The sequence below is a fragment of the Chaetodon trifascialis genome, chromosome 6, assembly GCF_039877785.1.
Source record: "Chaetodon trifascialis isolate fChaTrf1 chromosome 6, fChaTrf1.hap1, whole genome shotgun sequence".
Classification (NCBI taxonomy): Eukaryota; Metazoa; Chordata; class Actinopteri; order Chaetodontiformes; family Chaetodontidae; genus Chaetodon; species Chaetodon trifascialis.
The window spans coordinates 26,501,754-26,523,174 of NC_092061.1; the positions used below are offsets into that span (position 1 = coordinate 26,501,754).

A 21,421-nucleotide genomic window follows, 5' to 3' on the forward strand; every position below is an offset into this window, starting at 1 on the left:
CATTGCTTCGATCTAAAGGCGTGGTGACTTTAGAGCAGAGTGTACAGTTAGAGCCCACAGTTTAACCATATTATCTAAACCACTGAAATTAAACTTATTTCCCAAATTAACAGTTGTGAAAGTGAGGTCCTTTATATCTTGTTACTTCCTGGCTGAACTTTTACCATCAGTAATTACTATAGTTGTGTACAAAGCAACATAGACGTGTCAGGTGCATTCACGCTCATTCCTTCCAAAAACTGCTTTAGGTAATACAGTTGAACTGGGGATTTATTAAAAGTTGCTTCATTACCAGATCTAAACAAAAACAAAACTTTTTCGCAGTACTGGGTTTTCATTAAACCTTCATTTAAAGTCTCAAAATCATTGAGGACATGCCCTCATTTCCTTTGACGTTGTGAGTCCAGTTAAAAAAAAGAATAGATCCAGATTAAAATAGTTCATGAGAAAAACAGACCACAGTTAAAACAGTGAACAGGGCAAATAATTCACTTCAGGTTTATTTATATAGCGCCAAATCACAACAGAAGTTGTCTCAGGACACTTTGTCTATAGAGCTGGTACAGACCAAACTCTTCATCTACAGACACCCAACAGTTCCCTCATGACCAAGCACTTGGCGACAGTGGCGAGCAAAAACTTCCTTTGAACAGGCAGAAACCTCAAGCAGAACCAGGCTCCGGGTGGGCGGCCATCTGCCTCGACCGGCTGGGTTAGAGACAGAGACAGATCTAATAATAAAGTATGACTAATAGCAGGAGCAGTGGATGTCAGGCAGGGCCATGACAGCAGACGTAGCTATAATCCACAATCCAGGTTCAACCACTATCCATGGGAGCCTGCGAGATGAGATAGCACAGAGACTCCGGGGAAGAAGCTAAGTTAATAATGACACTGGGAGTTTGAGGAATTGATGTATGATGATATGTTGCCATTACGGCTTTATAAATAAATACAAACCAATGCCTGTCAAATCTTACTGTTAGCAATGCCCACCCAACCTTTTCATACAAGATGCAAAGAGAAGAAGACCTGTCAGCAGTAATGATCTTGTGTGATCCCACAGCAGGGAAATTAAGTTTATTCAGACAGCAACAAATAAGACAATAAAATCATATATATACACACACATATATACAAAAAGAGTGTAAAAGTAACATTGCCTTGAGAAGGATGGCTCAGTTATAAACTGAATCTAGGTGCGAGTGGAGGCAGTGGGGTGCCTATAGTGTCACCAAAAAACAAAACAAAACAGGAATTAAACTCAAATGCAACAAAGACAATGTGGGACTGGTGCAGTTCAACCATTTTAATAACAAAAGCAAACCAAAAAAAAGTTAAAGTCCATAAAGCAGGTGAACTCCAAAAACAAGACAGATCCAGGGAAAAAACCAGGCAAAAGTCCAGAAACGCAGGTGAAACACGGATACACTCACAAAGCAACTGGAAAGCTTGACACACATGTACAAGGGACGAACTGACAAAGACAAAGGGGGACACACTGGAGGGGGAGAACTCATGGGACACAGGTAAAAACAATGGGACAGTCATACAGGTCGGAAAATACAGGAAGTAAAGTAAAATGTGAAAACAGGAAGTGACAAAACTAAATAAACAGGATCATATAGATAACATAATCCAATGCTGACAGGAAGACGGCCTCAATTATCGGCTCACTCCTGAGCAGAGGAAAATTCCCTATTCAAATATCATATTTATGTTGAAGCTTGCGTGTGGAAATGTGAAATTTGAACCGAAGTTTTTGATCTGGTTACCAAGATATTTCTACTCTGACACCCTCTCAATACTGTGTCCATTCACAGTGGTAATATGCAATCATTGTTCACAATACGTCTGGCTCTAGAGAATAGCATATATATATGAACCCTTATAATATTATATTAGAATATATATGATATATATTATACATAATAATATTGTTGTCTATGAAGCAGGTAGGCCTGAAGCCATTCACAGAACTATCTGGAGTATCACGTAGCCTCTGTTGGAGTATAGCATGATCAACAGCATCAAATGCTTTTATTAAATCTTCAAGGGGGCAGCACAACATTTCCCTTTCCCATTAGCAACAGATACAATATCATGAGTAAACAAAGTAATAGCAGTGACAGATCTGTGTTTAGCTCTGAAACCACACTGATGTGGACTAAACACAGAATTCCTTGAAAGGAGTGATTGGAGGTGATTAGTAACTAAGGACTTTAGTCTTTAGACTTTAGACTTTATAGCTGTTAAGATCATTTATCACCACCCTAATGCAGTGGAACTACATGCGCAGATTTCCAGTCCAAAGGGGTGATTCTTTAGAAATTGAGGGATTAAATAAATATGTCATTTGTTCAGCAATAAATGGGACACAGGGCTTAAACTCAGAAACAATGAAGCCAGAAGTCTTCCATTGTCTAACTGTTGTGTTTTTCTGTCTTTATTGCCTTCTTTATTATCGGTGGGACAATGAAGGTCTGATGCAAGCTGGACTGTGTCACTCCCCTCTCTTTCTCTCTCCTGTCTCACCTGTCTCTCCTCTCTCACCTGTGTAGTAGAGGTAGAAAGTCAATTCAGTTAGTTTCATGCTTTATGAACATTGCGGTTTCTCTTCATTGCTGTACAGTGGGCTTTCTCTGATCCTTCATGCGTTCTTTAAACAGTTTTTTGAAAGACACAAGGAAATGTTGCTATTAGCATTGTGCTAGCACACTGCTTATCTAAATAACACCAGTATTGTTTGACTGTCTGTGCAGGAGTGTGTCACGCTACTTTCGGCAACGTGTGTTGAACAGTCAAGTCGTCGGCCTGGCTTCATGTCAAAGGACGTTGGTGGAGATCCTCCAGAGGCAAATGCATTTGGTAGAGGTGTATGAAACCATGAAGGCTAAACTTTGCATTCAACCTCCCAACCATCCTCAGCCAGGTCACCTCTCCACTCTAGCTTCCACACCGGCCTCTTCTAAAGCTAGTGAAGCACATAGCTGTAATCAAGACAGTCAAAGAAAGGAAAGCCGGAGACCAGTTACACGGGCCAGTCTGTTAAGATCAGCACCTCCAAACAATACTAAGGACTGTACAGTGCCCAGACCTCCTGCTCCGTTACTAACCCAGGGGAAGGAAACTCGGACACACGCTGATGGGCTGAATGAGAAAGCCAGCAGCTGTCAGAGCAGTGCCCCACAGCAAGGAAATACTTCACAAACACAACACATCAACTTTCAGATGAAAGGAAAATTTGCACTGATACAGACAAGAGCTGAAGACAACAGCAGACATCTCTCTAAGCTCGTACAGAGGGGAGTCCTGCCATCTGGAAGTACTCTACAGCTGTTGTTGAAGGTTATGCAAAGCTCTTCTCATAAAGCCTGTTTAATCCATACGTAGCAGCTTGTTTTCCTCAGAGTTGTCACCAAACATATTTACCTGCCAGCGACCTGATATAATTAAAGCTGATGTCTTAACAAGAAGGGTAGTAATTACACACAACAGCAGAGATGGGTGTTTCTGTATCAACAGCCTTGGACATTAAGTGGCTGATAAACATAAGCAATGAGTGAACACTGAAACTACTGTCATCCATGAAATAGCAGTATTGGCAACATTGGCTATTTTTTTTTATCTGTGGTAGCATTTTTAGTGAATAAAGAAAACATCTTGTTTGTCTTGCTCCTGCAGGGTCACTGGCACCTCGCTCAAGTGTTGGGTGATGGCTCGATAAAGGACAATAAAGGCAAGTTGCACCTGGCTCCAGAACGCTGGCTGGAGTCTATCCTTGGTAACAACATCCCTGTCAGCTCAGCATATGCCTGGGACAAGGTTAGACACTAGGCTGCCTTAATCCCTTTCACAACACTCAAAACATACATATGGCTGCAGAAGCACAAATTATCTTCTCTGTTGGCTTTTCAGCCAGGCCAGTTTAACCTGTTCTGTAGGAGGACAGAGTAAATGAGCATGTTGCAGTGTCATTCCAGTCCTGTCTCATTGTGTTATACATTGCTGTGCTGTCTTGCCATGTGATAAGCCTTCATACTCAATGATGTATTACTCTGACTGGCTCTCCTCCTCTCCAATGACAGTATTTCATTGTTCGCCAGCAATACCTGAAACAACACACCCACACTAACGCAGACCTTTATTTGTTTTTTTAAGTATTTTGTGGGCACTTTGCCTTTACTCTGAAAGGCAGCAAAAGAGAGGTGAGATGCAACAAAGGTCCCCAGCCAGAATCAAAGCAAGGAGGGACACTGTAGTCACAGTATTTTATATGGACAGGTCACCAGTCAGTCACAGGGCTGACACAGACTGCTCACATTCACACCAACGGACAATTTAGAGGAACCAGTTAGCCTAACTGGAGGAAGCCGGCACACCTACAGAAAACATACACTGGTGGGAGAGAGAACGTGCAAACTCCACACAGGCTGGCAGGTTGAGACCCAGAAGCCTCTAACTGTGAGTTGGCAGTGCCAGCCAACGCCCAAAGCCTGCCTTATCTTCTTCTTCAGTGCCATAGAGCTCCATTGTTGTCTGAAAACTATTCTAAACACATCTGCAAGCCACACTGTTGCAATGGGTGACAGGCACACTGTAGTTTATTTTGACTGAATCCCACATACTCTGACTGCTGCTGGAAATATCCACTAGAGCACCCAACATGGATTATATTGCTGCTGAAAACCTCCTCCTGTTTGAGTCAATTTTTTTATGTGACCAGCTCTTTTAGGAAATCACTGAACCTTTTTTCAAAATGAAACGATATTAGTGAGTTGTTTTTAAAGAACGGGCAGAACTCCATTGAGTTTAGGCCAGTTTATTGTTTGTTGTCCGGCCCAATTACTGGAAATTATGTGCAAATTCCTCACAAGAAATGTGGCCGGGTGAAACACAAGTCTTTCTCTCCCACACCATGAGTCTGACTGACCTTAAATTTGACACAGAGATATACAAGATTGGTATGATTGGTCCAGAAACATGGCTGCCATCCTACTTCCCGTCTTGTCTAAGTTCACTTTTGCTGTTTCCTACCTGCCAGTAAGGGTCTGTGGAGACAGGGCAAGACACAGCATTAGGGTGTAAATTATTGATTGTTCACTGTAGAGCTGCGCTCCAGCCCACTCACTCACTCCTCCTCCTTCTCCTCCTCCTCCTCCTCCTCCTCCTCCTCCTCCTCCTCCTCTATATCGTCCATCTCATTGAGAATTTTTTTTAAAAAGTGCTGCACTACAGAGGCCTGTTGTTCCAGAGTAATGCTGAAAGACATTTGATCGGCCCCCAGGTTTCACATATCCCACCATATCTTCATTAGGCTCATTAATAAGTCATCATTTGTAAACAGACATGTCAGTGCTATTCAAAGACATCCCTGATAGGTTCCTTCCACTGTTTGCTCAGGTGACGTTCAGAGACAAACCTTTGTCTTATTACTCATTGAACGTGGAGGCTGAAGGAAACACACTACAGACATGTCCTGAGGACGTTGTTCTGCACTGCGGAGCCGGATCTTCTCAGGGGGCGCTGACCACAGGTCTGTAGTTCCTGTCTGCTGACATGTCTAACCCAGGCTCAGCTCCACATACATCCTGCCTTTGACATTTCCTTCAGAGCAACGCAAACAAGCATGCAGGCAGGCAGGCAGGCAGGCAGGCAGGCAGGCAGGCAGGCAGGCAGGCAGGCAGGCAGGCAGGCGGTCACTGAAGCATGACTTTTTCTGTGTCAATAATTAATCACCTGCCTCGTTCGTCTCCCACCTGGAGCTTCTCTGACCACTGTTGCAAACAGCCTCTTTAAAATCAATTGCACACTTATAGTAAAGAAGGACTTCATGTAGTTTGAATGTGTTTGTGTGCCTTTTCAGTTTCCGCAGAGGCAACCAGCCTCAACCGTCTCATGAAAATCAAGATAATCCATCTGGTAGATGATGAGGAACTGCTGCCGATGGTTATGCTGGACTGCTACTGGGAGAGGCTCTTGAATAAAGACTCTTCTGAGTGTGAAGACTGGGGCAATGAATTATTCTAATTATCTCTCCCCACATTTTTTTCATAATTGTGTTTGCTTTGAGAATTCAACTTTAGAAATGAACTTACTCAAACTCAGTTGACTGTAGTCACTGTGAATGTGCTAAACTAAGGAGGGTACAGGGTGAATAGCATTGAAAAGTGTTTCTGAGCATTCATTTATTTTCCTTCTTTTCCCGTGTTATATGAGCTTGTTGTACCTCTGCTTTTATGGTGTAACTGTTAATATCAGACTAGAAAGAGCCAAAGTTCTACTTGGCCATGTGGCGGCAGACTCTAGCTTCACACTGCATGTACAGTACAGGGTGTTCAAGTTTAGCTGAGCATTGTTCAGGTGCTTACAGGGTTTGATATTTGAACTGTTGCGATAATAAAGAAAATCCATTAGATTTAAGTGTCTGCTGTGGTGTGTGGTTCAAAGTGGGAGCTGCTGGCTGGGAGCCGTGGGCTCAGAATGATGGCGGAGGCCGCGCTGGCACACTGCACGGCAGAGACTGAACACAGGAGACTGCACATGGATGAGCAGCGGTGTGGAGGGTGAGAGGAGCGCTGTCTCGCTACATTCTTAGACTGCGCTTGCTTGTGCTGAAGAGGGTTAATCATTACTAATGATTCATTAGTGAGTCGGTGGTAGATGTATCGGGTGGTGGTGATGTGCGGGCAGTGGGCGGACTGCTGCCGTGACCCTCCCCTCTGCCACTCCCCCCTCAGCCGTCACTCCGGTCCGCGATGGACACAGCGGACGGGGCTCATGACTGCTCGGCTTGTTACGCGTGTGGTAAGCCCCCAGCTCCCTCGCTCTCTGCTGTTCCCGCACAGACAGACAGCAGATGTATAGAAATGGTTTCAGGATAGACCGGTTGTACCGTACAGCCTCATCATGTGATCCATTTTGGACGTTTTTCAGTGAAGTGGGACCGGTGCGTAATGCTGACAACTGCTCCACATACACCAGGTTTCTAACTTCTGTGGAATTTGTTCAGTCAGTTTGAAGTCGCTCCGTTGTTTCCTCGCTTTCTTTTCACTTGGTTTTCTCTCCTCTATTTCGTTTTTACCCTTGAACTGACAGACGAAATGTTTCTACCTGTGTTTAGGGATCTGTGGGAGAAGTCTGACCAGAGAGCCGCTCAAAGACAACTTTAGCGAGCAAGGTAATGCTGACACAGGTTCTTCCAAGTGTGAATGTATTTGATTTTTCATAACAGTTATCAGACAAAAACGCATTTGAAATGTGAATGAAGTTGATGTGTTCATGAGGTAAAATATCTGAGGAAAAGAAAGATGCACAGCTCTGTCACAGTGCTGTGAATGATTTATTTGGACTGCTCTCTGGTTAACTTTTCTCAAAGTCTTTATACCTTGACAAAAATGTTACAAAAATATTACTAAAATTGTATTAAAGTAATGTTATAATGCTCACTCAAGGTATTCTGTCACTTATTTTAACCTATTTGCATAACTGCCTACAGTAATTAAGCACATGTTCATGATTTTTTTTAATCCCTTTGCTCGTAGAATGAAAATAAGATGTGCCCACTACATACATAGATTGAGACACAGGTGCTTCCTGTTTTCTCTGTCTCTGTTGGTGGTGTGTCTGCTCAAGCTGGTCTACATTAAAGTGACAGTGAGGGAAAGCATCTACATCGAGCCCTATGGAATCACTCTCAGCTTACCCAGACTCCACAACCGCAGGTATGACATCAACTGCACTGCCATCTATGAGCTGGACCCTGTGGAGATAGGCAAAGCTCTTGAGATAAAACAGAAAACCATTGTTGACGTGGACGATGATAGCACTGTGAGTTTCACCTCAGACTGTCAAACTTTCATCAAGACGAGGGGTTATAATGAGGTACCAGTGTCAGATGCAGAGCGGAGCTTCCCTTTGGCTTACTCTCTGGTGGTGCATAAGAATGCACCCATGGTGGAGCGTATTCTTCATGCCATCTATGCACCTCATAACATCTATTGCATTCACTATGATCAGAAGTCCTCTCCAACATTTATAAAGGCAATTAAAAACCTGGCAAAGTGTACTGAAAATGTGTTCATTGCATCAAAGTTGGAGTCTGTGGAATATGCCCACATTAGCAGGCTTAAGGCTGACCTGAACTGCCTCTCTGACTTGCTGAAGTCAGAGGTCAAGTGGAAGTATGTCATCAACCTGTGTGGCCAGGACTTTCCTCTCAAGTCAAACTATGAACTGGTAATGGAGCTGAAACGACTGAATGGCAGTAACATGCTGGAGTCCAGCCGACCCAGTGAGCTCAAGAAACAGCGCTTCAGCTTCCAGCACGAGCTGAAAAATGTGCCTTATGAATACCATCGTATTCCTGTCAAAACCACAGTGGCCAAAGATGTCCCTCCTCATGGTATCGAGATGTTCATTGGCAGCGCATACTTTGTCTTGTCATGGGACTTTGTGAATCATATTAACCACAGCCAGGTGGCACAGGACTTTCTGACATGGTCTGCTGATACATACTCACCAGATGAACACTTCTGGGCCACCCTTGTCAGGGTCCCTGGGGTGCCTGGACACATTCCCAGGTCAGAGGCAGATGTTACAGATCTGAGGAGTAAGACACGCCTCGTCAAATGGAACTATTTAGAAGGAAACCTTTACCCAGCCTGCACAGGTACACACATGCGGAGTGTCTGCATCTACGGAACTGCTGAACTTCGATGGCTCCTCAACTATGGTCATTGGTTTGCTAACAAATTTGACCCCAAAGTGGACCCGATCCTGATTAAGTGTTTGGAGGAGAAGCTGATGGAAAAACGTCAATATACACAAACATGATACTGAAGAGAAGGGGAAATGTGACAGGGAGAGGAGAGGGTTGTTCCACAGTAGGTGTTAAGGTGCAAAATTAAGAAAAGGGAGTGTAACAAAATAGATGTGCTCAATCACTGTGCTGAAGTACGATGGGACGTGCAGTTTACAGACTACTGTATTACCTATTTCATTTAAAATCTTGAAGTTTGTACAGCTTTTGTTGGATGGCTTTGCAGGTTAAGATTTCTCAAGCAAAAGGCATTGCACCATCTGCAACATTAAAACACTGCACCAACAATGCATCAATGATTTAGCACTGTGAAAGTGATTGTTCTTCAAAACGGACAGTTTACTAATATTTCTAAATATTCATTGCTGGACTTTCAATGAATTATAATTGTTTTTTTTTTTTTAATTCTCTGCCCTGCTAGATTATTTCATCCAGCCTAATCATTCTCATTGTCAACTTTCACTGACCACACAAGGCATTTAATCAGCGTCAGAAGGAAGTGAAAAAAAGTGCCTATGTCTAAAGGAATAATGGTTGTTTCAGAAAATGCCACCCTAAATACAAATGCCATTTGATATCACATTCAAATATCGTGTCCATGATGGTCTTGATTTTGATTTCACAGTCTACTCTTAGAGAAAAATGCCAAAGACTCATGTTCTCATGTGATCTGTAAATGTATTGCTCCATGTTTTTTTTGGTTTTTATCATGAAGGAATCAGGAATTGATCTGAAGAAGTTTAGAATTATATTAAAGCTTTGATGATTTATTTATTCCTGAATAAACGTGTGATGCTTCTTATGGGTTGTTTGGTCTGTAGTTGTGGTCTCCCTCTCAGCAATGATCCATTGTAGTCTCATCTCTGAGCCAGCTCCGCCTTCTTAAAGAATGATAAATGACTGTCCTTAGCTCACCCATTCAGTCAAAGGTACACCGTGGAGGGCTGGACCAGTTATGGTGCTCTAGAGCAACATCTTAGTAAGCAGGTACCTGTTATCTTTACAGTTTTCTAGTGTTTGCACATGGGAACACGTGAGCATTAATGCACACTGACAATGTGCGGTGGTAATGTGTCAATAAAAGAGTTTCTGCTATCTTGTGTCTGCAGAGATAGGGACCTGTAGTAGGTCACTGTCCTCTGTGTAGTAAAAGTGTGTATACCTGTTTTGAAGGCAGGGCAAAAATGCCTGCTTTACAGAGAGGGCGAGGCACCGTGAAGCAGACAGATGAGGTTAAGAGTACACACTTTCCAACAGCCTGTACTCAAAGGCGTTAATGGTAAAGAGCTCATGATGGGAGTGACGAATGAAAAAAGAGCATGGGAGACAAATGTTTTATGAGGCAGGAAATGCATTCAACATGTAGGCTTAAGGATGCACCCTGCAATTTGCTGGTTGTTTACAATGACAACTCCACAAGGCGCCTTTAATCGAGTATTCTGATTTAATGGGCTCTGCTCAGCTGTGTGGATGTACAGTGAGTCAGGATGTTTTTCATATATAGATCTGATGGGTCTAACTGCATTTTGTCCTAAGTGCATCTAACTGTAGAAAGTGATCTTTTAATTCTGCCTCTGGCTGCCTCAAGACTTGGCTCTAAATACTGATGACTTAACAAGACTGATCTAAAGTATATCAAGTAAGTGTGAGGAGGTGGGAGCCTGTGAGCCACCATAACTCAGGGTGCTTAGGCATCGGCTCATATTCCTCAGTCTGTCAGAGTGTTCCAGAGAGGAAGAATGCTATAATATATGCTATATTAACAAGCCTGTGGAGGTTTTAAGAAATTCAAGCACAAAAGTTGGAGCAGAGGGAAGACAGAGTGGCCTTTTGTCACTCTTCAGTATAATTACAGAGATGGAGGACATGAGTCTGGAGGCAGCTTTAGACGTGTTCATTCTCAGCCAGATTCTGAGTTCCTGTTACCCCAATTCTTTTGAGCCTTTTACTGCATATCTACTGCAGCCCTGTTCATCTGCTGCATTCAAGTCAGTGTGTGTTGATGAGCCAGTGCTCAGACAGGATGAAATTGGAACAGGTCATTGTTTTTACAAAGGTAACACAACACAAAGGATGAGGTGCTGCAGTACAGCAGCAGCAGGTGGTAGTTGCATAGCAGAAGCTCATGTTTCTGTCTGCTTGACTGGCTGGTAAATGCTAGAAGTCTTTAATCAGCTGTTATCTTTCACAGGACGATTTTAAAAGACATAATGGGAGAGGTGTCAAATGGCTAACTCTTCAGCTCACTTTATTATGATGGAAATTTGTGTGCACTTCAGGCTTGAAGAAGCTGGCCTTCCACATTCATAATCAGTCCCTGGACCGTGCCCTTTAGTTGTTCTTCCTTATCTTCCTTACCTTTTTTTGTCTTACAGATGTAAAAATCCAGCTCTCTCAAAACTTTCTGCAGTTAAACTCAGATATCATCAGTCCAGACCTTTCCATCGAGCACGTCTCTCACTTAGGTTCTCTTTGCTGTTGCATCCAGTGCAGAAATCTGTGCATTATCTTTGACAACAAACTTAACTTTGAACATCAGGTGAAGTCAGTCATTCAGTTGTGCTTTCTGCAGCTTAATATCTTAAAAGTGACATCTTTGTTTATTTATTACATCTCGATTAGATGACTGTCCAGACTAACACACCTGAAATTGCATATCACATGGCCATTCGTGTACACTGGCCATGCCTGTGCCGGTGTTTGGTGTTGGTCTCCTGCACAGATGTCATGACTGATTAGACACAATCAGGAAGTGACCATGGGTGTCTGCATCATCATTCCCAAAAGTCTCAGTTTCCATCTGTCCAGACTGCATTGCAATACCAGAGTTTTCAAACTAAAACTATGTAAGCAACATTTCCAAAAGTCTTGGCACAAGGTATCCCTGTGGACTGGGTTTTCCAGTGTGATCGTCCAGATACAGCGTGGATGCAGCCTAAGTGCTCCCTCCAGGTCCAAGGCCTCTGACCCTTTGGACTCCTGTTAACCTGGAGAAGGATTGTGTTGTTGGTGGTGACTTCACCTTTCCCAAGCCCAGTCCTGATTCATACCCATCTTCCTTCTAGAAGGTACACGCTTTGATCAAGGTGAGGGGCATTGTGGGGCTTTAGTTTGAATTGCCCATGTGAGGCAGATCTTACATTGGCCTGGCTGTACCTAGTTGAGGTGAACCTGTACACTGGACCTCAGATACAAGGCTTTCCAGACTGTCTCCATCCCACTTCATCTCCATCTCGCTACACCTTTCCAGTGTTGGAATTCAGGGTGCTCCTTCCATCAATAAAACCATCAATCTGACAGCATGCCCACTTTGTGGTCTGGTATGTACAGGTGAGACAGCAGCTCTCAAGCTCTCTTTTTTATATTCTTCAGACAGCTACTTTCAGCACTTTTTGCATTTTGCTATTAAGTGACTGAACCAAGACAGAGCAGTGTGGGATGTAAAACCAAAACTATGAAGTGAAAGAGGCTAGAGCGCCCTGAGTTAAGATCAACTCAGAGTAGGTCATAATTCTCTATGTGTTCCTCACTTCAGGTTCCCTTTTATATATCACATTCAGTCATTTTGCCCATTATTCATAATTAGTGCAAACTTTTTTTACTGCAAACATTTTTAGTGCATTTTTTTCAAGAGCTACAATTCAATTTACCTTATTTTGCCAGGATGTGCAGTATTCTGTCCAGGGTTCAGCTCTGTATCTTTGTAAATGTAAATGGGCTCACACATTGTAGTAGAGACAGTTGCACAGATTTTTGCAAACCAAGATCGGTTTAGCACTCAGCCCATGGACACAGTTGCATAATATTGTATGAGGCTCTGAGGTGCTTCATCAAACTTGACAAAAAAAATATAATTACTGGAGTACCTCTTTAATTTGCTCACAAGGTGTCTTCAAGTGAACATAGATGAGAAGCCCTTAAAACACTCAAGAAAATCCAAATTAGATCATCTACAGTTCCATCACAGAAGGTTAAAATCGATCTGCTGGGTGAGATTGTGTGATTTGATCAAAAGCTTCAGTACTAATGGACGTTATGCTGAGATTGTTTGTCAACTGCTTTTCAAATCCCAGATAATGGACTTCTTTTCTAATGTGACCACCTCTTCGCTGTAACAGAAGTGTCACCACGTAGAGGTCTGCAGGTCTACCTCAGCACTGCTTGATGAACCTTCTTAATGCTTCATTATCGCTGAATGGTAGTTGTAAGCAGCACAGCGCTCGTGGGTGGAACTAATGTTCTTTTTTCACATTAGGTATCTTTTGATTGGACAAGCAGTGGCTAGTCATCAGTGGCCTCACTGGCGGTCCTCCTCTTCATTATTGGCCTGCTTCTCACAATAAAGTCAATTCATGGCTGCTCTGTAGTGCAGAGGGGTTGCAGAGGACAGGTGAAATGTGAATACGAAACTTCTGCCCCCTCCTACGTGTCTGTCTATCTGCAGGTATACAATGAACAATAAGCATCATTCTTTCTCTGTGGTCTGGTATTTTGATCAGAGTCCAAGCTGAGCTGTTTGTTATTTTCTTTTCCTTTGGCTCATTAAGACCTCTTCCCAAAAGAGGTGCTGTGTCATCTTCCAAGTCTGTGAATTTATAATTCAAGTTTTGGCTGGTCCCTTCATTCCCTGTTTTGTTCTAATCTAATTTGTGATTTTTTTTGTAGCATTTTTTAGCTTTAAAATGCAAGACATCAGGAGCAACCTCCCCCACTTGAAGAAATTATATTTTGGCTCACTGTTCCCAAGATTGTTTTTTATGCAAATATGAAATCACTGGCCAAATGCCCAGTGGACTTAGCCAGTTGGCTGGCTGATTGCTTTCAACAGTAGTAGCCTGAAGTAAAACTGCAGGTCACTGATAGGTTCCCAGGCATGTCATTAAAAAAATACGCCCTGTAGAAACTAAAGACTGAAGCAGTTGGTGTGTAAAAAATTAAACAGATCATTCAAATTAAACAACAGAAAAATCATTTGTAACTGCCCGTCAAAGCCATTTTTTGATTTGATGTCCCAACAGCAGGATGAAAAACCCTTGCAGAAAAAAAAAAAAAAAACAGTTTCAGATGTGACATCCTTATGGTTAGGCAAGCTATATTTTCATATCCCCCAAGGACCCATAAGACCTGCACATTCATGCAAACACAAGTGTACACACTTACAATTACTTCAGCACACCTACTGAGCACGTTTCAACACCATGAAACATGCATGTGATTACGGGCAGAGACTCTATAAGACTCTATACAGGACACTTTAGATTTTTGACAGGACTCAGGGCACTGTTAACTTCGGCTGTGCCACTGTGCATTACAGACTGGATTTCTCTATCAGCAAGGCCGCATAGTTTTGGCTAGGCATATGGAATATTATGTCCATTACAACATTAAATATTTTTTGTTTTACTTGGAATCTAGCAAGCTTGGCTAACAGGCTGTGAGTGGAATTTAGTCTAGCTTCCTAACATAGCAGTGATACCCACTAGGCATGACTTTTTATTTCATCACTGATTCAACATCAGAGTTGTGTTTGTCACACATTTTACAGTCTTGCTAGCATTAGCTGTCAGCAACAGGCTTCTTGTGACCTCAGTACTCGTGATCTGTGATCTGACATGGTTAGGTTTCAGAAATGTTGATGGTCCTGGCTAAAATGTTGACTGCCAGGAAGAAAAGGGGAAATGAAAAGCAGATTCCGAAAAGTATCTGAAGTTTTGTTGACCAATCCATTCACCCTAATCTCTTCCCACAGTGGACTTCCCCTTTGCTTCTGACAGAAAACAATTGAAATTGCTCTGGCCATTAGAGTTCTTTGTCACTTCTAATATAATATAATATAATATAATATAATATAATATAATATAATATAATATAATATAATATAATATAATATAATATAATATGTCATATTAGGGCATTTGCTTCAATGAATGATGCTGTGTGTTTTTCTTTGGAGGTCTCCAGTGTCTCTAACATACGTTGTTAGCTTTGAAGCTCGGTTCTTTATTGGAAGCTCAAGAACAGTCCGGAGAAGTCTTCAGTTCACAGTCAAAGTATTTATTGTAGGTCACAGGTAAAGCAATGCAGCGCTGGACTCAGACTGACAGAGCTCCCTCAGGATCTCAGCCAGAATGAGTACCGTTCACAGACAATCGTTCACATTTAAGGAGTTGGGATTGACCAGCCCAGTACTTTAATCAGTTCAGGACATTCTAGACATCTTCAAGTTCTAACCACTGAACATGTGATAAGTAAAACATATGTGTGTATGTGTGTTGTGTCCGGCGTGAGGATAATATTGCAGACATCGTAAATAAGGAGTAGAGGTGCCATGGACATCTTGTTTGCCACTACTGATTGTCTCTGGGGATATGATATTTATGACTCAGGGCTAAGAGTCAGGCCTTCTATCACAGTGACAAGATGTTTTCGTATGCCAGAGTACAAAACAAGATGTTAGAGTGTTCAAACAAGATGTTATCCGCAACAACGTGCTGTGCAGCTTCTCAGGCCACTGAGGGAGGAAGTAAAGAAGAGGAAGACAGAAAAAGAGGTAATGCAGTTCTTTATTATTCTTCAGTGTTTGGGTAGCGGTCTGATGTAGAGGAGGCCGAGGGCATCAAGTACGTGCTGGAGTTCGTATTTTCCAAAAAGAACTGGTGTAAAGGGTTTGCCCTTTCGTTTTTTTGCAGTGCTACCTGAGGACTGACAAAGAGGCAGTGTACTTAATGATGTGATAAAGCAGGAGTGCTTGTCCAAACAGGAATGGTTTCAGCATTTTCTGTGGACATATTTCACATTTTTATTCTGCAGTGAAAACCACTGTGACTGCAAGCACTATCACTGTAAGACAGTAATGTCTGCTAGTCCACTTTTCCCTCTGAATGTCCACTCCATAAATACACATAATACATGCAGCTGATAAAATTGTCTTTCCTCTGATCACCTTTTTTAAATTTGTATCAATATTTTTGAGCTTTATCAGGTTTTGGGAAACCTGACAACTGGACCATGCTGATTGATATGATATAATATATGCTATAGGAAAGCTACTAGGGAAGTATAGCATGAAGTGACCAGGCGATGAAAAGCAGTTGTTAATTCTTCCAAAGTATACTTACTGTTTTGTCAACCCTAAAAGCACAAGCTGTTTTCACATACATTTGAATGGGGATGACTGGCATTATAATATTTGTCAGTATAAACCCAAAGAAGGGCCTCTCAGCATGTATCCAAATATGGACTCTGCCTGCTGTCATCAGTCCTGCCCAGTTCCTGTGGCGATGTCTTATACCTTGATGGACCAGGAATACCTCTGAGCAAACAACCTGTCTTTGTTCCTGTAGTGTAACCCAGGACCCAACTGCCGGATTAAGAATCCAGAGATGGGTGGGGGATGGGACGTTGGTAAATAAGTCCACCCATTCTACCTGTGAATGAATGGTCAGAGGTTAGTGCTAGTGTTTATTTGAGATAAGGCATGTCTGACAAACTCAGAAACCTGAACCAGAAAATGTCTCATTGACTCTATAACTTATGATGTTAAAAATAAAAAAGACAGTTTGGAGATTTAGTGTGTGGCAACTCTTGGATTCTGTATTCTGTCCTTTGGCTGCATATCCTACAAGAAAATACGAGAAAATAAAATTATGCAAAGAAGAACAAATGTGTTATGACAATCCCAGGAAGCAGATTGTTACCAGTAATTTGATTCTCTGTTTTCCTCTTTCTGCCTCAGGCTGGATTACTCCTCTCTCCTCTCTCCTTCACTCTCTGTTGCCATACCACTCTCACCTCAATGCAAATATCTGCTTGAGTACACAGCCTGAGCAAACAAATAATCATGCTTTTGCAAATGTAAGATACAAGGCGAGTGTGGGTTTCAGACAGCTGTTTGGCTTCAAAAATAAGCGACAGCCTTCACGTCTGCCTCACTCATTTGAATTAATTTGGATGTCGCTACAGACACAACGCACTTGTGTGTTGACAGGGACAGAAAAAGAACACAAAATTTGTGGTGGCCTAACCTTTTCTTTCATTCACTGCAAGCCAGTTGCTTGTTGCTCAATCGTCCTGATGGATGTGGACCTCATGTTTTCATGAGCATGAAAAGCGAGCTTTATGACTGATGGCCAATGAAAAGCGCAGTTCTCGAAGCATAATGGAGGCCTTGTCTGTACAGACAGCCACTGGTTCCAACCAACACCTCACTACATGAGGTAATTGCCTGGAATAACACAGAGCACTGTATGTGATAACTTTTCTCACACACTCCTCGCTTGGCTGCTGAGCAGAGAGTCGCAGGAAAGAAATGATCTGCTTTCATAAGAAAAGACTGTTTGATTTAGTGATGAGTTAAGATAAGTTTTCAGAGATGGTAAAACAATCAAATATTTATGTCAAACAGTAAGACAAAGCTGATTAAATGTCATGGTTAAGTCACCTCACTGATCAAATCAATCACATGGATCTAATCAATCTTTATTTGAATGCCAGTCATCCATCCAACTCTTTGCTTCAGAGCAAGGTAACTTTACACCTGTTGATTCATTCCAGATCGACATGAAACTCTGTGGTATTTATGGTCCACAGAGGATGAAGCTTTGTATACTTGATGACCTGCTGGCCTTGGCCAAATGAGTAAAGGCCTGTTTATGTGTCCATCTACAAGCCCTGATTCCAAAAAACTTGTGAAACTGTGTGACACATAAATAAAAACTGAATGCAATGATTTGCCAATAATTTCCAATCTACAGGACATTCAATTGAACAGAGTACAAATGTCAAATATGTACTGTTCAAACTTTACACTAAAATTATTATTATTATTATTATTATTATTATTATTATTATTATTATTATTATTATTATTATTATTATTAACATTCTAAATGTGATGCCTACAACACGAGACAGCAGCATGTTCACCACTTTGTTAGTCACCTTTTCTTTTACCCAGGGGTGGGGCATGTGGACAGGCAAGCCAGGCAATTGCTTGGAGCCCCCGGCCACTAGGGGGGCCCTGGCCACTTATTTAGAACAAGGATTATTAATAGACCTGGGCTTTCGGGGACCTCTGTTGGTCCCTGGACCTCACTTTGAGAACCACTAATCTATTTTTTCAGTATTCATCTCAAATGTCCCAGAAATTGTGCATTTATGTGTGCACGGGTAGGGGCCCCAGGGATTTCTTGCTTGGAGCCGCAAGAGACCTGAGCAATGCCACTGCTTTTACCTGCACTCAGTAAGTGTTTGGGAACTGAGGACACTAATTGTTGAAGTTTTTAAAATGATTTTTTCCCCTTTCTTGCTTAATATTATGACTTCAGTTGCTCAAAAGTCCAGGATCTGTGTTGTCAGGCAGACAGGCAGAGTTTAGTATCCACACATTCTTGTTACAAAGCCATGCTGTTGTAACACTCTGGCTTGTCATTGTCTTGCTGGAATATGTAGGGACATCCCTGAAAAAGATGTGTGGATGTATGTTGCCACAAAACCTGTATGTACCTTTCAGCATGAATGGAGCCCTCACAGATGTGCAAGTTAGCCATGCCACACGCCCTAACACATTCCCAAACCATCACACATGCTGTCGTTTGAACTTTGCACTGGTAACAATCTGGATGGTCCTTTTCCTCTTAAGCTCGGAGGACATGATGTTTAAGATTTCCAACAACAATATGAAGTGTGGACTCATCAGACCACCAGTTATGATGGTAACACATTACAAAATGAAAAAGTTCAACAACTATCTGTGAAATTGTAATATGTTCATGAAAGATAACACAGCTGACGTCAAGAAACACACCAGTCATCTCACTAATGGCTAAAACCAGACAAAAAACCATGTTCTGAACACACACATTCAACACATTCAAAAACTACTCAGTCCAGCACAGCACAATGGGAAATATGAGCCATCGTTATACCTCCCACTTTGTGCAAACTTGTTGCAAAACAGGTGTGTGTGTGTGTGTGTGTGTGTGTGTGTGTGTGTGTGTGTGTGTGTGTGTGTGTGTGTGTGTGTGTGTGTGTGTGTGTGTGTGTGTGTGTGTGTGTGTGTGTGGGCGTGTGTGTGTGGCAGTCTCTGTCCAGGGTGCAGCATGCTCTGCTCCACCTTGGTTGCAACATGTCGATATATATTTCTTAAGTGCCTTCCTATTGTGCATAAATGTCACCTTCAAGTGTGTTTTGTTAACAATGGACTTGAAGTGTAAATAAATGCTTCAGAAGGTAAGCTACTGTTACCATAGAGACCAGGTCATGCAGAGGCAACAGTAGATACTACAGGTGCTGGTCATAAAATTAGAATATCATGGAAAAGTTGATTTTTTTTCAGTAATTCCTTTCAAAAAGTGAAACTTGTATAATGTATACATTCATTTCACACAGACCAACATATTTCAAGTATTTACTTCTTTTAATATTGATGATTATACCTGACAACTAATGAAAACCCCCAATTGAGTATCCCAGAAAATTAGAATATTGTGGAAAAGGTCAATATTGAAGATATCTGGTGCCACACTCTAATCAGCTAATTAACTCCAAACACCTGCAAAGGCCTTTAAATGGTCTCTCAGTCTAGTTCTGTAATCATGGGGAAGACTGCTGACCTGACAGTTGTCCAAAAGACGATCATTGACACCTTGCACAAGGAGGGCAAGTCCCAAAAGGTCGTTGCTAAAGAGGCTGGATGTTCACAGAGCTCTGTGTCCAAGCACATTAGTAGAAAGGCAAAGGGAAGGAAAAGATGTGGTAGAAAAAAGTGTACAAGCAATAGGGATAACCGCACCCTGGAGAGGACAGTGAGACAAAACCCATTCAAAACTGCGGGGGAGATTCACAAAGAGTGGACTGCAGCTGGAGTCAGTGCTTCAAGAACCACCACTCACAGACGTATGCAAGACATGGGTTTCAGCTGTCGCATTCCTTGTGTCAAGCCACTCTTGAACAAGAGACAGCGTCAGAAGCGTCTCACCTTGTCTAAAGACAAAAAGGACTGGACTGCTGCTGAGTGGTCCAAAGTCATGTTCTCGGATGAAAGTAAATTTTGCATGTCCTTTGGTAATCAAGGTCCCAGAGTCTGGAGGAAGAGAGGAGAGGCACAGAATCCACGTTGCCTGAGGTCGAGTGTCAAGTTTCCACAGTCAGTGATGGTTTGGGGTGCCATGTCATCTGCTGGCGTTGGTCCACTCTGTTTCCTTAGGTCCAAGGTCAATGCAGCTGTCTATCAGGAAGTTTTGGAGCACTTCATGCTTCCTGCTGCTGACCAACTTTATGGAGATGCAGATTTCATTTTTCAACAGGACTTGGCACCTGCTCACAGTGCCAAAGCTACCAGTACCTGGTTTAAGGACCATGGTATCCCTGTTCTTGACTGGCCAGCAAACTCCCCTGACCTTAACCCCATAGAAAATTTATGGGGTATTGTGAAGAGGAAGATGCGAGATGCCAGACTCAACAACGCAGAAGAGCTGAAGGCCACCATCAAAGCAACCTGGGCTCTCATAACACCTGAGCAGTGCCACAGCCTGATCGACTCCATGCCACGCCGCACTGCTGCAGTAATTCAGGCAAAAGGAGCCCCAACTAAGTATTGAGTGCTGTACATGCTCATACTTTTCATATTTATACCTTTCAGTTGGACAACATTTTTAGAAATCCTTTTTTTTTTTTGTATCAGTCTTAAGTGATATTCTAATTTTCTGAGATACTGAAATTTGGATTTTGGTTGTTAGTTTAAAATCATAAAAATTAAAGAATTAAACATTTGAAATATATCAGTCTGTGTGTAATGAATGAATATAATATACAAGTTTTACTTTTTGAATGGAATTACTGAAATAAATCAACATTTCCATGAGATTCTAATTTTATGACCAGCACCTGTAGATATAATATAACTGTACTGTATAGCAAATATAACAGTAGTCTGTGTGTGATGTGGCTGTTCCATGTCTTGACCCCAGCACGGATTTCTACTGTGTTTTGGGGGTCCTTTTCTCTGTGTTGAATGTCATTATATTCCATCAAAATATACCTCATTTCTCTTTGACCAAGATGACAGTATGAGTGGTGTATGCAATTAAATTTCAGATATCAAAATGACATTATTCAGTTTGAAAAATAATCAGTTATGTTTCTAGTTAGTACCAAAATGAGTGGAATGGCAGTAATTTGCTACCTTGTAATGAGTTACTCCATCACTGGACATGAAAAAGATGTATTTCGTTGCTTTTTCTGCACAGGTGTTTAACAGGGTCACAGGGTCACAGAGGACATCAGGAGACAGATGAGGGATGAGAATATGAGGACCACAGTGAACATTGTGGTCCAGAAGAAGAGGGAGTCTTTCAGAAGTGACACACAACAGCTTCTTCATGAGAACAAGATCATTCAGAAGGAGCTGTCAGTCACTGAGGAGGAGAACAGGTGGCCCAAGGTGGACCTCCAGAAGGTGAGAGAGGAGATTGGATAGAGAAAGAATAAAATTTGCTGTCTCCACCACCGTCTCTCTGCCCTGGAGAAAAGATATGATGCCGCCAGAGTTACCTACAGAGAGATGAAGAAAGAGTGTGAGAAGGCCGAGAAATACATTCA

General features: G+C 42.1%; 1 protein-coding gene across 2 annotated transcripts; it reads left to right on the forward strand.

The window, feature by feature from the left end:
- The first annotated feature begins 6,745 nt into the window (after window positions 1-6,745).
- LOC139331960 (beta-1,3-galactosyl-O-glycosyl-glycoprotein beta-1,6-N-acetylglucosaminyltransferase 4-like) lies at window positions 6,746-9,623 on the forward strand. 2 transcript variants are annotated; one of them, XM_070963569.1, is made up of 3 exons: window positions 6,746-6,949; window positions 7,124-7,180; window positions 7,545-9,623. In XM_070963569.1, exon 3 carries the CDS (start codon window positions 7,546-7,548, stop codon window positions 8,833-8,835), a length of 1,290 nt encoding a protein of 429 aa, XP_070819670.1. In that variant the 5' UTR covers window positions 6,746-6,949; window positions 7,124-7,180; window position 7,545; the 3' UTR covers window positions 8,836-9,623. The 2 variants fall into 2 exon arrangements, with proteins under 2 accessions (XP_070819670.1, XP_070819669.1); XM_070963568.1 differs by having other exon boundaries at window positions 6,762-6,984.
- Window positions 9,624-21,421: the final 11,798 nt, after the last annotated feature.

What these genes read in the sequence shown, in the direction of transcription:
- LOC139331960 (XM_070963569.1), top strand. Translation starts at nt 7,546, where the DNA reads ATGAAAATAAGATGTGCCCACTACATACATAGATTGAGACACAGGTGC.